This window comes from Bombus bifarius, unplaced genomic scaffold (assembly GCF_011952205.1).
Source record: "Bombus bifarius isolate JDL3187 unplaced genomic scaffold, Bbif_JDL3187 scf7180000009200, whole genome shotgun sequence".
NCBI lineage: Eukaryota > Metazoa > Arthropoda > Insecta > Hymenoptera > Apidae > Bombus > Bombus bifarius.
In genome coordinates this window covers 2,686,920-2,707,574 of record NW_022884965.1, presented here as the reverse complement: position 1 = coordinate 2,707,574, position 20,655 = coordinate 2,686,920, and the positions used below count along the sequence as shown (strand labels likewise).

The 20,655-nt window shown below is 29.7% G+C and overlaps 6 protein-coding genes across 9 annotated transcripts; 3 read left to right on the top strand and 3 right to left on the bottom strand.

Annotated features, from left to right (window-relative positions):
- The first annotated feature begins 574 nt into the window (after positions 1 to 574).
- LOC117214433 (calnexin-like) lies at positions 575 to 6,155 on the top strand. 4 transcript variants are annotated; one of them, XM_033460541.1, is made up of 10 exons: positions 575 to 1,197; positions 1,291 to 1,543; positions 2,142 to 2,437; positions 2,565 to 3,224; positions 3,315 to 3,455; positions 3,607 to 3,732; positions 4,017 to 4,139; positions 4,383 to 4,544; positions 4,638 to 4,734; positions 5,975 to 6,155. In XM_033460541.1, exons 2-9 carry the CDS (start codon positions 1,300 to 1,302, stop codon positions 4,692 to 4,694), a joined length of 1,809 nt encoding a protein of 602 aa, XP_033316432.1. In that variant the 5' UTR covers positions 575 to 1,197; positions 1,291 to 1,299; the 3' UTR covers positions 4,695 to 4,734; positions 5,975 to 6,155. The 4 variants fall into 4 exon arrangements, with proteins under 4 accessions (XP_033316432.1, XP_033316431.1, XP_033316434.1 ...); XM_033460540.1 differs by lacking the exon at positions 5,975 to 6,155 and having other exon boundaries at positions 575 to 792; positions 876 to 1,197; positions 4,638 to 4,978; XM_033460543.1 differs by lacking the exons at positions 3,607 to 3,732; positions 5,975 to 6,155 and having other exon boundaries at positions 577 to 1,197; positions 4,638 to 4,978.
- On the bottom strand, positions 5,126 to 9,315 carry LOC117214432 (myotubularin-related protein 6). Its single transcript, XM_033460539.1, has 13 exons — positions 9,137 to 9,315; positions 8,730 to 8,843; positions 8,483 to 8,645; positions 8,257 to 8,414; positions 8,051 to 8,176; positions 7,847 to 7,981; positions 7,611 to 7,743; positions 7,310 to 7,536; positions 6,965 to 7,215; positions 6,759 to 6,899; positions 6,565 to 6,691; positions 6,228 to 6,497; positions 5,126 to 6,159 (listed from the first exon to the last, which is right to left on the bottom strand). The coding sequence occupies exons 1-13, from the start codon at positions 9,158 to 9,160 to the stop codon at positions 6,016 to 6,018; spliced, it is 2,013 nt and encodes a 670-aa protein (XP_033316430.1). The 5' UTR covers positions 9,161 to 9,315; the 3' UTR covers positions 5,126 to 6,015.
- Positions 9,316 to 9,474: 159 nt separating this feature from the next.
- On the top strand, positions 9,475 to 10,621 carry LOC117214440 (anaphase-promoting complex subunit 10). Its single transcript, XM_033460550.1, has 3 exons — positions 9,475 to 9,658; positions 9,726 to 9,978; positions 10,060 to 10,621. The coding sequence occupies exons 1-3, from the start codon at positions 9,634 to 9,636 to the stop codon at positions 10,349 to 10,351; spliced, it is 570 nt and encodes a 189-aa protein (XP_033316441.1). The 5' UTR covers positions 9,475 to 9,633; the 3' UTR covers positions 10,352 to 10,621.
- LOC117214431 lies at positions 10,550 to 18,515 on the top strand. The gene is made up of 15 exons (XM_033460538.1): positions 10,550 to 10,723; positions 10,795 to 10,917; positions 12,565 to 12,716; positions 12,785 to 13,729; positions 13,798 to 14,209; positions 14,284 to 14,726; positions 14,811 to 14,950; positions 15,031 to 15,293; positions 15,394 to 15,649; positions 15,735 to 16,074; positions 16,154 to 16,406; positions 16,492 to 16,726; positions 16,813 to 17,186; positions 17,369 to 17,659; positions 17,759 to 18,515. The coding sequence occupies exons 1-15, from the start codon at positions 10,588 to 10,590 to the stop codon at positions 18,115 to 18,117; spliced, it is 4,722 nt and encodes a 1,573-aa protein (XP_033316429.1). The 5' UTR covers positions 10,550 to 10,587; the 3' UTR covers positions 18,118 to 18,515.
- Positions 10,950 to 12,522, bottom strand: LOC117214436 (RWD domain-containing protein 2A). The gene is made up of 3 exons (XM_033460546.1): positions 11,966 to 12,522; positions 11,438 to 11,884; positions 10,950 to 11,345 (listed from the first exon to the last, which is right to left on the bottom strand). Exons 1-3 carry the CDS (start codon positions 12,158 to 12,160, stop codon positions 11,109 to 11,111), a joined length of 879 nt encoding a protein of 292 aa, XP_033316437.1. The 5' UTR covers positions 12,161 to 12,522; the 3' UTR covers positions 10,950 to 11,108.
- On the bottom strand, positions 18,310 to 20,627 carry LOC117214435 (testis-specific serine/threonine-protein kinase 1-like). Its single transcript, XM_033460545.1, has 5 exons — positions 20,155 to 20,627; positions 19,656 to 19,959; positions 18,696 to 19,255; positions 18,520 to 18,609; positions 18,310 to 18,451 (listed from the first exon to the last, which is right to left on the bottom strand). Exons 1-5 carry the CDS (start codon positions 20,248 to 20,250, stop codon positions 18,404 to 18,406), a joined length of 1,098 nt encoding a protein of 365 aa, XP_033316436.1. The 5' UTR covers positions 20,251 to 20,627; the 3' UTR covers positions 18,310 to 18,403.
- Positions 20,628 to 20,655: the final 28 nt, after the last annotated feature.

The window sequence follows — 20,655 nt, the reverse complement described above, 5'->3', positions numbered from 1 at the left end:
TTTATTTTCTTAAAAACGAGACCCTAAACAGAAAACTTTTATTCTATACATTTTTTACCTATTTGCGCATTATTTATCTGCTGATTGATGACGTACCTAACCAATAATTAGTTAAATTACTAACCAATTTTTTAAACTCGATTTTCACTAAAATTAAGCTTTGTATGAAAAAATGTTACTTTACGTTTTCGATTTATTTTTACACATAGAATCACCTCTTAACCTTGCATGATTATCTTTCAGATCGAAACTCTTTAAGTATGATTCTTTTACAGTATAAAAAAAGTGATTAAATAACATTTTTTAAATTTCGCGCACTTCATACTATATTTTCATGAATATCGTATAGGATTCAGAATCATTTATTAATAATAAAATGATAACATCATTATTTAAAGGATTAAAGAATTATTTGGCGTAAATTACGCAACATTAGATTCAGAACCTATAATTCTGTTATCATAGTAGGATTATCATCAGTGGTTTTCAATCAGCGACATTCGATATTTCATTACAACCTTGCCACGAAAAAAAGAAAAATATTACCAAACGTTCTGTTAGATTTTTTCCCTATCTTTACACAATTTACCAAAAACTATAATATTTAATAATCGTTTCAATAAAAAACAAACCCTTTTGCATATAAATTCCCTTTTACGGCTATTAAAGCAAAAATAAAATACAAATTATCGTTTATTAGAATATTTTCCCATTTTGGAGGATTCCGCATTTTGTATTGGGAATCACTGTGATGTGGTTTTACTGTACGAGGTTCAAGGGGATCAGTAATCGGTATGTTACATTAATATCACACGTCAGAGAATGTACGAATGGAAATACAATTTCCTTAAAGGTCAATCAATTTTCCTCTTCAGGTAAAAAGGAGATCTATAAGAGGCTAAATCGAACCTAATATTTTTAAATACGTCTCAGTCGAATTGTCATTAAGCTTTATTATTTTAATCCGCTGCTATAACCGCGGGATCATTTGATAATTCAATTAATTTAATTAAGCGGGGCACTATTTTCCATTGCACGCCTCGTTTTCGGTATTGTCGCTTTTTGAAATACAGCTACAAACGGATATTTTTCTCCTATATAATTGAATTACTATTATTACTTAATTAAATTACCCACGGAGTGACGTTTTTCTTTCACTCTGTTCACTGAGAAATCAATGCACGTCGACTGAATTTGGTAAGGGAATTTCTCTTTTCTATTCACTTTTTTATATTACATCTCGTAATCAATGTTTTCCTTCATAAAGTTTTGCATTCTTTTCATTTCTAGGAATATGAGATGGCCAGGCTTGTAGCGAATTTAATTATATATTTATGTCTGCTGTGTAGTATTATCAAAGCTAATGAGAGTGGTGATAGCAATGTTCAAGATACAGTGGCTAAGGTGGTTTATAAGACACCCGAAATTTCTGGATTCGCATATTTAGTAGAGACCTTCGACAACGAGGAGAAGTTTAAGAAATCTTGGGTCTTGTCAGAAGCCAAGAAAGACTCTGTTGATGAAGATATAGCGAAATATGATGGTTATAACCTCTTGTTTCTAGTTTTACTCATATATGTCTTCAGTTTACAAAAGAGATCAATGCACACATCCATGTAAAAGATGATCAATTTTAAGATATTGTGCATGTATTTAAAAAATTAACATAAGTCAAAAAAATTTTTCAGGTGAAGCGAAAAATTATTTGTAATAAACATATAACATTGACAAAAAGGATAGACTCTAGGAAAGAATAGTCAAATATTATTTTCATGCTTTTTCTTGTTATTAGTCCTTGAAATCTCCCTTTCATAGTTTTAATGTTACAATGTAGAAGTAAACTTTTTTGAGTTGTGACACTTTTGAAATATATAAATGATATCTGCAGAATTTAAACCTGGTAATGAACTATTCTCTTAGATGGGTGTGTCATTATTTTACCTAAAAATTACACTATAGTTATATATGTAGTAAGGAAAATGTTAGAATTAAGAGACAATTTTTGCTAGAAACCTTCAAAATCCAAGCTAGTGTAAAACATAACAAAGAAATTTGTTTCCTAGTTGTATTACTTTTCTACTAAACTGATGATATGTTTTGATTTTTATGACATGAGACTATAATCTACATTATTTTTGTAGGAATTTGGTCCATAGAAGAACCTAAAGAGCATGCGCAAGAGGGAGATCTGGGGCTAGTCCTTAAGAGTAAAGCTAGACATGCTGCTATATCCACTACATTATCCAAACCATTTTACTTCGGGGATAATCCATTAATTGTACAATACGAAGTAAATTTTCAAGAAGGCCAAGAATGTAGTGGGGCTTATTTGAAATTGCTTACCCTGGATGCAGAGCATCAAGATTTAAAGAAATTCCATGATAAAACTCCCTATACTATAATGTTTGGTCCTGATAAATGTGGAAACAATCACAAGGTATATATATATAATAATAATATAAAGAATAATATAATAAAACAAATAAAACAACAAAAAATAAATAAAACAATTTTATTTTTACAAAACTGTTCCAAAATTAATTAGTTGCTTTCCTCTAATGCAGCTGCATTTTATCTTTCGACATAAAAACCCTCTCAATGGTTCGATAGAAGAAAAACACTGTAAGAAACCTAGAGAGCGCTTGGAAGATTTTTTCAAAGACAAGCAGTCTCACCTATATACTTTGATCATTCGTCCAGATAATAGTTTTGAAATCAAAGTCGATAATAAGGTAGTAAATTCTGGATCTTTGCTGGATGATTTCACTCCACCAGTCAATCCACCTTTGGAAATAGAAGATCCTACTGATGTTCAGCCAGAAGATTGGGATGACAAGGAAAAGATCCCTGACCTATCAGCTGTTAAACCAGACGATTGGGACGAAGATGCTCCAGCACAAATCGTCGATGAAGACGACATCATGCCTGAAGGATGGCTCGAAGACGAATCACCTATGATTCCCAATCCTGACTCTGTAAAACCTGAAGATTGGGATATTGAAATGGATGGAGAATGGGAACCTCCAGAAATTCCAAATCCAAAGTGTGCAGATGCACCAGGATGTGGACCATACAAGCAAAAGATGAAAAAGAATCCTCGATACAAGGGCAAATGGTCACCACCCTTGATTAACAATCCTAATTATAAAGGCAAATGGAAGCCAAAACTAATTCATAATCCTAATTACTTCAATGACCAACATCCATTCCGGATGATGCCTATTGTATGTTTCTATATATTATAATATTTTACAAAATTTTGTTTTGTTGTTTTGTTTTGTTGAACAGAATATGTTTCATATTTGGATTTCTAGTTTGCTGTGGGCTTTGAACTTTGGTCGATGTCTACGGACATTCTCTTCGATAATATTCTTGTTGCTGATGATGAAGAAGTAGCAAGAAAATGGGCGGAAGATACATTCGAAGTACGTCGGGCTAGAATCGAGAAGGAGAGTGTAAGCAATTTTTCTTTTCTATCCAAAGAAAAATAGCAATCCAACATTTACTTGAATTAAATTTATGAATTAATTTATTTTTTAAAAGAGGTATAAGTTTAATGAGATGTGCAATATAATCAATATAATCAATATACGCTGTACTATGCAGGTAACTTTATGGGGTCGCATATTAAAAGTAACAAATTATAAACCAGGCTGGTGGGTGTTGTATTTTATATACTGTGCAGTACCAGTTGTATTATATATTTGGTATCTTCTGAAACGAGTTCGTGAGGTATACTTTGTAATTTCAAATGTGCAAATCGCTCTCATATCTGTAATATTGGTACCAAAGTATAGCAATATGATGACTAGACTTTTAGTAATAATGTATCCACATAGATCGTTTACATATAGTATAAAAATTGTACACATTTCTCAGCTATAAATTATACAAAATAGTAGTGAAACAGTTAAAGGAGAGATATAAATATTTAGAAGTTTATTAATTGATTATTAGTTTTTAAGTAAATTCAGTGTAAATTGTATGACTTGTAATTTTATGATTATTTTAAACAGTATAGTGTATGGCATCAGGTTGGCGTATTTGCTACGGAACATCGCTGGATATGCGGTACATGTATAATAATTCCTGGCTTCGCCATATTGCTAATAATATATTACTGCTGCTTAGCTTCTCAGGTATAAAAGAATCATCAAGCCTTATAAACTATTCTTTTCTAATATAGTAACTGTATAAAACATATACAGTAGTTTTAATTTTATAGTTACCTTACGCACTTTGTAACGATAGTATTACGTTAATTGCGATAGTTTGTTAATATTAAATCTTGGTTTTTTAAAAATATTTGGAAGTAATTTTTCCTATTTTTATAAAAGATTCTCTATCTTTGTAAAGTAAGAAATTTATAAATTTTCTTTTAGGATAAATATGATGTAAAAGATGAAGATAAACAACCTTTAGAAGCAAATGAACAAACAGCACAGAAGCAAGAAGAAACAGAAAATCAGCTACCTAATACTGAAGCAGAGGAAGAAATTGAAAAGTTAAACGAAAATGAAGAAATAATAGAAAGTGAAGATAATGTTAGTAAAAATTTCTTCCATGTTATGTTATGTTTCTATGTTATGATAAAAATGATTTTTTGAAATTTATTTTAATTTTTAATTTGCTTTCAGGATAACCCAGCAATAGGTGGTGATGGACCACGACGAAGAAAACCAAACAAAGACTAGAATGAATTAAGATTATATGAAAGGAATTCGTACTACTAAGGTATTTATGCAACACTCACATTCCACTTGACACTTGCATTGTAAACGTTAGAATTTTTCTCAGTATCTAATTATATATTATAAAATGTCACTAGAAGCCAGATTTTTATCTAAAAATTAGATATTTTGTTCTCATGTGTAATTTTTCATTAAGTCATACTTTTTAAGCAAAATAATTTTCACATTGAAGCATGTTTCTCACGCGTATGAGTGATACAAGTACTTCAAAAAAAAAAAAGAAAACAGTTTTGTAAGAATGATGTTTGATGTAATTATTTATGTCTTAATACTATATAGCAATTTAACTTTTGTTATTGTATATTAAGAAAAAAAAGACAAATAATAGAATAGATTTATTCACAGTTTCTGTATAACAGAGCGGATGACGTGTCTTTTTTAGAAAGTTCGTTGCTTGTGTCCAATAATGTTTTACACACAATTCATATAGAATTTGTTATTTAATATTACCAGTTAATATTTTTCATAGGCATGTATTATATTATTCAATGTAACGATTTTTCTTAAATAATGTTTCATTCCTTTGCTATTATGTTAATAAAGTATGCAATGTGACTGAAATAATTTTATGTATTATATTATGTTGTATTATTTATAAGTGATAAGTCTGAAATTGTTTAAAAATAATCAAACAAGTAGATTCTGAAAATCCTTTTCCTCCGTGTTCACAACAAAAACAAAGTAAATTTCTATTTAAATTTACGAAAAAATCAACACTTTTTAAAACAATTCAACTAAATTATGCTATTATCTTTTTCATTAAAAAAGTAAAATTAAAAAGAAGATTACATTGATATAATATATTATATAATATTTACATTGATATAAGCAAATGTAAAATAGTTAAATTTTATTTTTGGGAGACTCCGTTTCTGACCTTAAAAACAAAACATTGCGTTTTGTCATCTGCATATCTTATAATAGAAGTATAAAAAAAACAGTCTTATTTAAAAAGGTATGATTGTATACTATTAGAAGAATAGTTATTATAATACAATTTGCGGTGGATCATTAAAATAAAATTGTTTTTATTCGTAATACTCTCTTATGTTATATATCCTTTTTCTTTAAAATCGACATGCTTTGGTTCGAATACATATAAAAAAAAGAAATGTGAAATATACAATTCCCTATTAACAGTTTCCATCAGATCAAATTTTTTAGTTTATGTTACTATCTTATTTCTACCTTAATGTTATATAATCTAATAATATACATTTTAGGTACAGATTACAAATTTAAATAAGTGTTCAAAGGAATAAATTTAGGGACTAGTAGAAGGAATACTGGAATTCTGTGTACAAGACTTACAAGTAGGCACTGCACGTTGTGAATTATGTCCAGCAAGAACAGTGTGTGCACCCATGCATCTTGTGCATAATACCTCTCCACATGACCAACAGTGATGCTGAAAAAAAGAAGAAGGAAATATAATTCTAATTCTAAATTAAATCTTAAGTTATAATATACATTTACCTTTTTATTAAATGCGTCAAATGTAGTAGAACATGCACACTCTTCCATGTTACGGAATAACTTCCAGTCCAAGGAAACTGTTTTCAATTCGTTTTGTAACTGACTAATTTTTATCTTACACTTTGCTTTCTCTTCGTGAGTTGGTGTATTTTCTATGATGGTTTCAGATAATGGATCCATTGTGTATTTATTATCGAATTTTAGTTTCCCTTGTACTCCTTTTTTTTTAATGTTATTTAAATTCAATACTGAACTCAAAGAGTTAGCTCTCTGTTTAAAGTAACAAGCAACATTAAAAATCCAATAAATAAAAAAAATTGTCAAACAATATTTATACCTTTATGAGAAGCTTAACGTGATCTTCTAAACAACTGGTATGATCATGCATTATCGAAAGATAATCTTCGTACGTTTCTCTCGGATGAATACCATTCTCGAATCTAAAGTACAATCCTCGCCATAAACTAGAAAATTATTTTTTATGTAATTTGTAATTGTTGAATACGTTCACAAAATAAAATTATATATTACATAATACACTGTGGAGCCAATTTAGGTTGGAGAACAGGATTAGTTTCTTCATTGAAACGATTGCATTTGTATAAAGGATTTATATATTGGTGCATATTATTTGCAATGTATCCCCATAGAGAATATGTTCTTTCCGATACTCTAAAAATAATTAAAAATATAATAAATTACTTATGTAAGGATAAATTACTACTTGAAAATAATACCTGAGAATTTGTCTTTCTTTTTCTGAATTCCCTATAAAAGTACCATGTTGACAACTGTGTACATGATCATGAAGAGTTATCAAAAAAAATTCGTTAAATTGAAACTTATGGGGATACTGTTGCAACAGTTGATATGTTGCATCAACGAACTGAGTAAAAATTGGGGCTAATTCTTTGTTATCACAGTTAATGTGACCACATCGGTCACTAAACTTATGTCCAAACGATAACCAGTCTTTTTCTATCAATGCCTGAAAATGAAACAAAAATATTTAGTTCTGGTTTTGAAAAATTAAAAATTTATGATAATAATCATAACAATAATAATGTTCAATCATTTCTTACTTGAAAACCTTGAATTGTCCTGTAGAATGGATCCAGTAATAAAGCACTCAATGAACATACTTGAGCAGTGCGATCCCAACCATCACTACAATGCACTACTACGCTAACTCCATTTGAAACTGCTCTAGCAATAAACCAAGCAGTCTCTAAAATAGATCGTATATGTTTCAACCATCCACTGCTTTCCAAACCACTTAAAAATGCACTCATTGATGTCATCCTTTGTACTATACAATAATTAAAAACATGAAAATAATAAATATTCATAATTTGCGTAAAAAATCTAAAATAAAAGACTCACATTCTATTAATTTGTTTAAGCTTGTTCTCATTACATGAATATTTTCAATACCAAAGAAGTGAAATTTTATGTTGTCATAAAAATTCTCGTTCTCATATCCTTTTCCTGTAGCTCTATTAGCAAAGGCATTGATCTAAATAAATATTAAAAAAGTATAACGTAACTGATCTCTATAATGGTATTATTGAAGACGGTTTACAATTATAAACATTTTGGTGAACGTTTTATAGACTTACTCGTGGTCGCGTATCTACGACGTACATATATTTAGAATTAGGATTTGTTCGCAAAATATTGTACATCATTTGTTCGTCCTCGGGACATCGTGCACTAAATCCCGATAAAGGTTGACTACATCTGCAGATAACAGCCTGTAAAATATTTTACATAGGACCTGCTTATTTTTTTCATATTTTATCTATTTCAATAACTACGCATACCTTGTTGGAATATAAATATGTTAAAACTGGCAATCTTCCTCTACTTCTAAACTTTGCACTGCCTATCAAGATACTGTTGGCACATGTACTAGGTACATACAAATATTTTGGATAAGTATCACAAAGCTAAAAGTTGAATTAATATGTTTAGAACATCAAAACCTCACAATGAATATTAAACTTTAAAACAAATATAAAATTTGTACCTCGTAATTTGTATTTAAATACGTTAGAGACCATTCTTCATTTGGAACACCTTGCCTTTGAAATTCACTTTGTACATTAAAAAAATTCCATCCTGCATGTTGCGGTAAGGTGTCTTTGTTCTCTTGATAATGAAAACAATAAAGATCATCTAAACTTACTAAAAACAAAACATACAATGTTAGAAACTGATTTTTTAAGCTCTACTTTGTATAGAACAATGTTTACCTGGGCAAGACAATTTTGAGAGAGTAAGATATATATCATGGCAATCTCGTTCTTTTGGAATAACAAATGTTACAATGAAAAAGTGTTTACATTTAATACATAATGGGGAGCCTGTCGTAGTCAATGGCTGCTTCTCTATATTCGCAATGTGAGTATATAACACCTATGGTAAAAAGCTTTATAAAAATATTTATATTACTTGGGAATAAAGGTAAAACAAGTGATCGTAATAAAATTATATTCATACCCAGATTTTCTTTTTTCCACTTCGTTCTGTAAATATAAGATGTGTTACAGTTAAATAAAGAGTACCAACAGAATGGTTGTTACTATATTTATCTAAAATCCTCACGTTCCCCACCTGGAATTATAAATTTTGCATATCATAATGATGTTACTCCAATTCTTTAAATTCTAGATATTTATTTTATAAAGTATATATTTATTGAAAATAAATGCATACAATTTTCTACATTCATTCTAATACAATTATGTAAGGACAATTATTTTTTGTTGTTATTTTTTTTACAGACATCAATATGCAGTGAACGAAAAGACATATTGGTGAATGTCATATTGACAGATGTTCGTAATTGTGATTAAAAATTCATTCGAAACAGCTTTACGACAAATGAAAGGTGTTTATCACGATACCTTCGAGATTTTTATTTGATCCATTTCGTTCTGTTCGTTCACAGTTGTTTACACCTGATGAAGCATTTGACGGGCTGTAAATTGGTTACCACTGACTTATCAGACAGTAACAGGGGTTCTCAACCTATTTTTATCGAATATGAAAAAGATATATTCCCCATTGCCTTGATATACGCAATTAATTACTGATTACACGAACGTAGCTTGTCGAATATTTAGATGAAAACATTGACATTCATTTTAGTTATCGACACATTTCTGTTTTTTAAGTTTCAAATCTCTTATGAGTTAGTCATAGATGGCAGCAGAAGAGTAAACATCACATCTTTCTATCTTTGACAGAAACCTTTAAATAAATAACATTATAACTAATTCGACACCTAGTCCATTTGATAAGAAACTACTCAATTCTCTACTATTTTACGAAAAATTTATGTTTCCAGTGTATTAAGAAGTTTCTGTGATTAATCAAGTACCTATAGTTTAAAAAATTAACAATGAGTAACAAGACTGGTAATACAGGTAAATATCTTGCATATAATCACGTCTCGAGTGAAAGGTATTTGCTGTAATAGTTATGCTTTTTTAGGAGAAATAGATCCTATACAGGAGGAGCTAGCTGGTCGTGTGCGAGAAGTTGGAAACCATGCAATTTGGAGTCTGTCCAGTTGTAAGCCTGGCTTTGGCGTAGATCAATTGCGCGATGATATAACAGAGACATATTGGCAGTCTGATGGACAACTTCCACATCTGGTAAACATTCAGTTCAAAAGGAAAACAACGATTCGTGACATATGTATATACACAGATTACAAGTTAGATGAAAGTTATACTCCCAGCAGGTAAGAAATGTTGTATATATCTTTTGTTACTTGAAAGTAATAAATGTTAGATAATTGTTAATGTTATAACATCATTTTTAGGATAAGTATTAGAGCAGGTACAAATTTTAATGATCTCCAAGAAATAGAAGTAATGGATTTGAATGAACCAAGTGGTTGGGTTATCATTCCCATAAAGGACATAAATGATAGACCTATTAGGACATTTATGATACAAATAGCAGTAATAAGCAACCATCAGAATGGACGAGACACGCACATGAGACAAATTAAAGTTTATAGTCCCACACAGGATGTTCTTGGACCACCTGCTCCCTACATTGCAGGCCACTTCCTTACCAACGAGTTTTTGCGTTATGCTACAGTTAGATAAAGAAATAATCGTTGTGCAAGAAATTGTAATAACAAGGAATATTAATGAAATATTCATTAGAGTTCAGTTACAATGTAAAATTGTATGTTACACACATAATTCATATATATACGAATTTGAATTAATCCTGTTACCTGGAAGGGGAAAAAATGTAAACATGGAATGTAAAGACCACCTTTTCATCTATGAACTATTTCTAATTGTGAATCAACATTCTAAGTAACGAGTGTGGAAATATGATATTAAAGTTTTTCCTTATTTTAGTATTAATCAACACCGTGAAATGTCACGAATATACCGAAAAAAATTATGCATTAAATGCTGTACTTAAAGATACATCAAATTTCTTTGGAGAATTGAAGCTAGATTATGGTATGAAATTTCTAATGATAAAATGAAGTTAAATGTTATTTATATATTATATTTCGAAATCTAATTTTTAGCGTCGAAAAATTTAAATAATACATTAACTGAAATTAATACAAAAATTACGGAACACATTAAAAACACATCGAAAATAATTTCTATCCGCCATAAAAGAGAATTACAGGAGAATTCTGGAGAAGGTAAGTATTTATTAAAAATAATTGAAAAATAACAAGTATATTTTTTCTCTACAAATATATTTATTTGTTTAACAACATTGTTAAAGTCATGGTAGATATCTACTGTTAATTATTCAAATTATTTATCAATTTATTTGTACAAGATTGTTAAAGTCATGACAGATATCTACTGTCAATCATTAATCATACTATCAATTTGCCAGTTCATTACATTTAACTTCAACATCAAACAATTCCTGAAACACATGTTGAGATTTGTGTTCTATTAAATACTTTAATACTTGGTTCATATCATTATGACGTCCTGAAGTAGTAAAGAATATTTCTTGAAAATCTTTAAATTTACGCATTACATCCATCATATCTTTACAATCTTTCTCCTCTTCTATCAGTCTTAACAGTATTTTCTGCCAATTCATAGATTTGATCTAAAATTTTCAAAATATAAAATTTAGTTTTCTATAATTATGAAAATACAAAAAAAGAGTTTCTTGTTTATTTAGATTAAAAAAATTGGTACTTTTTGCCAACAATAGTTGCAGTCTTCAAAGGCACCTTCTATACAAATTACTCCAGGCTTTCCTGCCAGACAGAAACCCGTAAGGGAATTTTCTTCTGCCAAATCGACAATCTTCTTTCTTTTATATTTACTATATATATGATGACTATAAATCCAATATCTGGTAAAATCTGTTAAATTCTTTTGATCTTTCTTCCTGTGCTTAGGAGTGAGTTCTTTGTCTAGATTTCTGTTGGAATTTGTAAGGAAATTTTCGCCATTATCTTGCAGCCACAATACTAATACTTGAATGCAAGGCTCATTTTCTTCTTGATGTTCGAGAATATCGCTCAGTGTCTGGTTTAATAGCAATTGTTGAGTTCGGTTCAGAAAAGAGCTCCTCGCATAAACCTCAGGCTTTTCTTTAGGATAATTAGATGATAGACTAATCAATAATTCTATAGATCCCTGTGAATGATTAAATACCAGATTTTTAGCAGACATTCTACTGATATATTATATTGATAAAAATGTTTGTTTCAAACTTACATTGTCCAATGGAATTTCAATGGAATATTCCAATCTCCGAGGCAGTTCCTGCATCGGATTCTTGATGAATTCGTTAATATCAGCCAACACTCCATGATTTGTAATCCTTAATTCTTTTGGATAAATAGACTGCAATGTTTCCAGTTCGCAAACCTGAGTTGTTAAATTTTCTTTTATTTCTTCGTATGTTGACATATTGCCCGTTAAAACACATATGGATGTACACGTTAAAGTTATTTCTAATTTAAATAGAAAAAAAAAATAAATAACGTTAAGGTTATCGAAGACTCAGTGAGATAATAACACACGTGTGTTATTGCTTTGGTAATTGACCGCAAGTCATTCAATCGGTGATCCTGGTCAATTATCAAGGGAAGGTCTATATCACAATTACCACGAATCCTCTATACTGATACTTTTAAGAACTGATGGGGATAGCGACGGCCACTTAACCTGTACACAACATTGGCCAGTTAGTAAGACAGCGCCGTGATTTGAATCGATAAACAAAAATCGAATCGAATCACCAAATCGATAACTAAATCGTTTGTTAAATCGAATTTAAATTTAAATTTAAATTTCAATATTAATTTTTACAGGTATTAATGTATTCACTGGGTTTCATGATCTTAATCGACTCAATTTCGTAAATGTTCAAGACATTAAGTTCTTTTCTCTTCAAAATGAATTTGAAACAATCTGGTTTGCTGTAGTTTTAGATATTTCCAAAGTATCCTTCTACCAGATAAATGTAACATTCTATTATTTTTATAAAATCAAAGTGAAATGTTGAATTTTATAAATTAGTTTTCATTTCAGAATGACGTTTTTTATGACACAATCTCTTATCCTGTGATAAATGGAAAACAAATATTTGTAAATAGTTGTCCATATGGAGCGCTTCTCATTATCCAAAATCAAAATGGATCTGTTATTTTAAGTTTCACCAAAGTCCTAAACAACTATTATCTGCAGCCAGTTCATGATTTTGAGTTGAATGATATAAATCATCTAACAATTTGGAATGGAATGAATCGGTTGCATTTAGGCACAGTTTCTCATTCAAACATTTCAATTTACATCTGGTTTGATAATTACTTTGATCTGATACAGGTCATTGATGTTGGTTCTAAGAAATTAATTCCATTCCAAAGTAAAGGATTTATGTATTTAGCAGTGACTGGTTCTTCTACATTGATTTTTAAGTATTCCTTAAGAACCAATAAATTTGTAATGGTACAAAAATTGCCATTGAGTGAAGATGTCTCTTACTTTCAATTAACAGAAGGCCATTTCACAGAACACTATCTAACTCTATCAACAGAGTCTTTCACTGTTATTTATAAGGAAATACACGATCGTTTTATACCATTTCAACAAATTTCTTCTGGTAATTTTATATTACCAGTTATTTCAAGGAAAGCAATTATACTCTTAACTTTACATAAAGACACTATAGTAGCCTATCAATATAATGGCTGGAGATTCATAGAATTAAATGCAAAATTATCTGGAATCAGTCAATTTCGTCGAGTAATACTATATAATGAAGAATTATTACTAATGAGAAGCAAAGATAATAAATGGACATTGAAACAACCATTATGGATTAAAAAGAAATCTAATAAGAATTTACAAGAAGAAATAAGAGTATGGAACATTAATGCCAAGAATAGAATTCAGAGAGCAATGAAAGAAATTCCAATGCCAAAGGATCCTATCACAATTTTAAGTGGTCATATTGATCAGCTTTATGTTCATAATGTAAGATATTGCATCTTTAACAAACTAAATTAAGCCAAACCAATTTAATATTTTTATTACCTTTGCAGATAAACAGACACAACTTACAACAATTAAAAGATTTATATAAGCAATATAAGAAACTGACCTTTAGATTTCAAGCACAAAAGGTTGATATTAGTAACAAGTGGCATCCCAAAATTAAAACTATTTCTTCACTACATGCAAAAACAATTCAAGTGAATTGTAAAACAAAGTGTAAAATCAATCGATTGAATGTTAAGGAGAATATGAATTTCTTGACCAAGTTAGTAATGTCAATAAAGACAAATCAAGAATTAAATTTTGATGAATTAAGTATAGAAGAACTAAGCAACTGGAAATGTCCTCTCTTAAGTCTTCCAATAGAAGACATTATAGTTTCTGAATTAATTAATGGAATAACTTTAGGTTATTTACAGGAAAATGCTTTGAAAGTAACTGGTGATCAACTAGTTTCTGGTAATACATTCTGACTTTCATTTCTTAATTAACTGTTTAACTATAGAAAATAATTTATGAAATCTTTATTTCAGGAAAGCATATTTTTACTAACATGAAGGCAACAAATGCTTTTATGCCATTAAATATTGCCACATTCTTAACAAAGCAAGATGTAACAATAAAAGAGATGAAAGTTAAAGAATTGAATTTAACAACAGGAGGGATTTTATTGCCATTAAATGGCTCATTCTCAACAGTTACTGGTTCAATCAAAACACCTAAACTAAAAATAAAAAATATTGATGATTTAAGGGGAAAAATAGAAGGAAAATGGAAAAGATTGTCACCTACAATATTCGTTAGTGAGCCCATGATTTTATATAACAATTTCAATTTAGAAAATGTCAAGATTGATAATTTAACATCTACAGACTTAATTGCTAGTAAGACAGGGTCAATCAAAAGTACCTTGTCAAATGCAATATCTTTACACGATAATATATCAGTGTCCTTAATCCTTTCAAGTGAAAAAATGGCAAGTATAATATTTCCTACATATTTAATTTTGTAAATATATTGTGATATAGCAAGTAACAGAAGTAATTGAGTTTTATTCTAGAAATGGAGCAATATCACTGTGTATGGCTTTAAAAAATGGATTACTGTGAATTTCCAAAATATTAGTATTATATCAGGAAATAAACATTTTCACCAAAATGTAGAGATAACAAAGTTCTCTTACAATAAATTAAAATCAGAGTAAGTTTATTTAATATTTGCATTAGTAAAAGAATTAATACAAAACAAATATATTTAAGCAATATTTTCTTTATTTAAAGGAAGCAAGATTTATTTTTAGAGGATTCAACATTATGTGCCACCTCTGTTATTGCACCTGAAATTAAAACTACAACGTTAATAGCGGATATCATTGCTGTAAAAAAATTAAATAGTTCACAAATTGTCGGGAACTTGGGTGAAGATTATTTCATTGATAATTTCGCAGTAGTTTTCAAATCTATTTTGTCTGAGAAACTGTATTATCATAATCTCACCACAAAAAATATATTTACAACGCAACTGAATAATTTGAATTTAACAGGTAAAATAAGATAATTTTTTAAATATTATATTTCTATTTGATACTTCTTATCTTATTTGATACAATTTGTAAATTTATCAATTCTTTTTTAATTATACAGAATTGAAGAGGCTTGTGAATTCATGGATTGAACCTAATAATCTCAATACCTCTATAGAAGCAACAAACTTGAAAACAAATACTCTCAGATTACCTGTTCGATTTTACATAGAATTAGATAACAAGATAATTAAAAATCTAATATTAGAACAACATGTTTATGTAGATTACATTAATAATATTAATATGACTGATTTCTTGGATAATGCTATAAGGCTCACCGATATGAAATCTTTGCAAAATATAATATTTCGTAAGTTATAATTAATAAAAATTAATAAAAATTAATTAACGATATAACGTTTTTTATTCAATTTATTAATAGTACTTTGTTTTAGGTAGCGATTTTAGTACGAATCATATACATGCTTCTCATCTTCCATTTCATTTGATAGACACAGAGAAAGATCTTAATTTGCATAAAAAGAGAATTTCTGGTAATATAGAAGCAAATGCAATAAATTTACCATATTCTTTTAAAATTGCTGAAGATGAGACTCCAGTTAATATCTTTATTAACGGATCTGCACGATTTCCACTTGAACCAGCAATAACAAATGTAAATAATATTAGACTAGAAAAACTGTTTACAGAAATTTGGTTGACAACAAATGTTACAACACTTTATGGAAAGAATTTGCATTTTGAAAATATAGTGATAAATGGAAATGTTATTTTAGATGTGAGCAATGAATTATCATATAAATATTTTGTTATAACATTATAGGACAAATCATTATTAAAATAATAATCACTTTTAGAATGAAATAAGTACATTAAATATTGAAATGTGGAAAAACATTTCAAAACGTGTTTTAAGCAAAACCAAGTTACAGGAAATATCATACCCTGTGTCTTTGAATAATATTGAAGTTCCTTTTATTGTGGGTTCAAATGTTTCAAGACTAAAATCTTCACTATCAGATCTCAATGATATATTTGAGAATTCTTTGCTAAAGGATAAAGACCAACAAGTGAAGGCAAAATGGACATTCCATACATTAAAGGTCTTAGGTAATAATAATAAAATTGTGAGATAAAATAAAGGATTCTTGTAAAATATTTTTGAAACAAATTTTACAATATATGAAAAATTTAGGAAACTTGAGTGCAAAACATACGATTAACAAACTGGATCTTAAGAAAGATGTTATGAGATACGATTCGAGAGAAAATATTGTAACTGGAAAGAAAACAGTCATACGTTTAGCTGCAGAGAATTTGAATGGTTACAACTTTGATAAATGGGCTGCTAATGCTTTGACGAAGTTGAAGAAACATGCAATCATAAAGGGACAAAAAACATTTATCACTGCTACGTTTAGCGATATAGAGTAATTAATAAAATTAATCTATTTACCATTAAACTGGTTTAACTAAAATTAATATTCAACTGTTATTATTCATTATTATTAATTAGGGTGTCTGGAACTGTAATGGGAAATACTATAGAAGAAGTATTAACAAAATCTACGAACCAAAGAATTTATGGTCAGAAAAAGTTTCAAGGTTCTATTAATGCATCTGAGCTCATTGTTAGTGGTTTAATAAATGATGTGAATTTGACTGAGCTAGTAGATCATCAATTAAAGAAGAATAATCATCTTCAAACAATAAAAACAGAAATTGAATTTCAAAACAGCTTACATATTCATGGAGATCTTATAGTTAAAGATACTTATGGAGGAGCGGAGTTGAAGAACTTTTACACAAGTTATTTGAGTGTTTTACCCATTGCTGAAAAAATGAAGATATTTTTAGAGGCAGCCGAAACCATTAATACAGCTTTACAAAGTATTTCTTTTACTTTTTCTTTTTAACTTTTAAGAGGGCACACCACAATATTTTATGCATATCAAACTTAAAACTATATAAAAAGAATCTTTTCAATTTTTCGAAATAAAGTGGTATACCCTCCTTAAACAACAGGTAACTTTAATTATTATTATTAATACTTAAATATTTTATCATTATAGATCGAGCTGTTTATATAAATAAATTGGAAGTTGTAGAAGACACCATTGTTGCTTCTAATAAATCTGAAATTATTCAGCCAGTACAATGTAAATCTACAAACTCTTCCTCGCATTGTTTTAGTAAATCTGCACTGAACGGCACTGTATTAACATATCAAACAAACGACAGTGACTTTCATGTCAAAAAATTAATTGTCATGGACGAAAAAGAACTTATTGTATTTGTAAACTTTGATTCTGTATCCATATCTTTATTTAGTAATATAAAGAACGAACTTGTTCATTCAAAAGGTTTGTCCAAGTTCATTTGATGTTTCTATTTTATTGAAATGCTTTAATATTCAATAAGTAGACTACGAATGTTTATGTAAATACTTTCATAATTTGTAGAACTACACATACCAAGAATAATGGAAGCATTTGCGGAGCCAAGGATAGATACCTTGTGGATCATTCTACGACTGACCACACAGACTTTAGTCTTACGTTATCAGCCATGGGAAGATCTGCAAGAATATGTTTTGCCAGTCACGGACGTGTTTGAAATAAGTACATCTCCAAATAATCAGCTTTTGTTATTACTATCAGATGGTGTATGGGATCTTGAAGGACTAGCAAGTCCTAGAAATATTATTGGGATTCCCCTCAAAGAAAAAGTAGAAACGTTCGTTGATGAACATAATTTCTATGTGCAATGTACTTCAAAAAATAATACAACTTTAATGAAAGCACGATACATAGGAAATTGAAGATTGTTAAATTAATTTTCTTGCATTATCTCTGATATGTAACTGAGAAATTTAAACAAAAGTATATTAAATATTATTTTCCTAATATTTGGGTGTCTCAATGTACAATGAATGATGTGTGATTATTGTTATTCAGTATGAAGGAAACTAATAAAATAGAACCTTTAAGAGGTGTATAAAACTGTTCAAGATGTATGAAGGTGTAGAAAAATTCTCCTGACAGCAACTTGATGGTTTATGGTCATGGAGATTCATATAAAGCTCAACATACGTATACTCCTGAACGCTAAGAGCGTTTAAATATGGGTCCAGCAGCTACAGAAGACATTGTTACCTAAGCAGCAGAAATTATTATATATATTTCTTCAAAAGAAAATAAAAAGAATAAAATAAAATACAAACTCTGGCAGCTTTCTTAATCACGGTGACCTCTTCAGGTTTCGCATTAGCCGTGTTGTTCGTTTTCTTCTTTTCCTCCACTTTGAACAATTTCTAAAAAACAAATATTTTAATAAAAAAGAATTAAATTGCATATACATCCGCAGTGTAGTGATAAAAAAATAATCCTTCAGTCTCACAGGATCTTTCGCAGAGAATTTCTCTTCGATTTTCTTCCTCTCCTGCATTGCGTTGTTAAGAGCAGTCTGTTCAGCTGGTGTGAGTACCAGAAGTCTAGGATCCATTGCAATCCATTCACTGTGCAATGTCTGATCCAGTTTCCAGCGTTTCGAGACATCAGGTTCCAAAAGACGAGTCACTAGCTTCTTTACTTGTTCGCTTAAGGTTTCTGCGATTTTACTTCGGAACTTCCATTTGCGATTTGTTTGTTGTTCGTACAGACGTTTGATATCAGTGTCGTCAAAGGGCATCGATTTGTTTAAAAGAATGTAGAGGATGACACCAAGGGACCACAGATCCGCGATCTTTGGATTGTACGGGGAAGCACGAAGGATCTCTGGGGCAGCGTACGATAGAGAACCGCAATAAGTATCGCTCAGAACGCGTTTACCTCGATTATCTATCACGTAGCGAGCAAATCCGAAATCCGCAAGCTTGACATTGAAATTTGACGTTAGTAGAACATTCTCGCATTTTATGTCTCTGTGGGCAATCTCCATTTCGTGTAAATATTGAAGACCTGAAGCAAAGATAGAGTTTTTTTAATATAGAATAGTCATGATTTTTAATAATTCTCCTGATCTTATTTATTTCATCATGTACTGTATTTAAAGCAGGGACCAAAATAGTAATTGTTTTTAAAAGTTCTAATTCTTAAAAATCTTCCAAAAAATACATTTATTAAAAAATCAAACTTTAAATGTTCTGGCTCTATAAATAGTTATTATAGATGATTAAGACTCTCCTGATCAATAGTTACCAATAACAAAAAGAGAATGTTAATCTTAAAAAATATTAAATTTACTATGATTATTTGTGAGAGAAATCATTTAAACTAAAATATGAATTCTTATACTATAACTTCTTAAATTTAAGTCATAACAGATATGGTCTCTGATTTAAAGAGATATCGGTGTTACCAAGAGCAAGTTGTCGAAACCATACACGCGCCTGTCCCTCTGCAACCGCACCATTCTTCAGTATAAACTCCAGGAGATCGCCATTCTCAGCGTAACGCATAAATATGAAATATTTTGTACGTCTTTGGAATATACTATGTACATGCACCACGTGAGGATGATTCAATTTCACCAGGATGTCGAGCTCCCGGGGAAGAAACTTTCGGACGAAATCTTTCGGCGCTAGCCCGGTGTCTATCACTTTGCAAGCCAAAGTACTATTCCTTTCTGGATCTGATTCTGGTTTATACTCCGCCAGATACACCTACGATTAAACAAATACAAATTTTATGTTAATCAAAGAAAGATTGTAAAAAATGTGCATATATTTGATAAGTCCAAGTAAAGAAAACGATGTTACCGACCGATGGGAGGAATAAATTTGAATTATACCCCTCTTTTGTAAATCGTTTACCGTATCGTTTTATTATCTTAATAATTTGCGAGATGCTTAATTAACCTTCGCGTAAGCACCTTCTCCCAGCTTTTTTAGAAATTTATAACCGCGTGCTAATAAAACTGCCTCCTCGGATGACGTCTGACTCAAACTCGTCATGAGATTTCGCGATCCACAAGTGACATCCTACTGATCCTGTTATAATAATTCATAACTGATTAGTAGACTGCAGATTTATATGCAAATTCATAATTTTATAAATGTAATTAAAAAAACAGAACTATTATAATATTGTATAAAAGCTCTTATACATCTTATAGTAATTTAAAATTGTTTTTCCGCTTACTTTTATTTAACAATCAAGATTGCAGTGGAATAGAGTTCTAGCTATGAAAATATCAAAGTCATTTAACCATTTTGCCTAATTAAATATCATGCTCGATGTAAAACACGATGACAGAATTCATGGCCTACTTTATATGTATTTATATTACTTCAAACATTAAGAAAATGAATTTTTAAAAAATTAAAGGATACCAAAGAGATAAAAAGTTAATTAAAAAA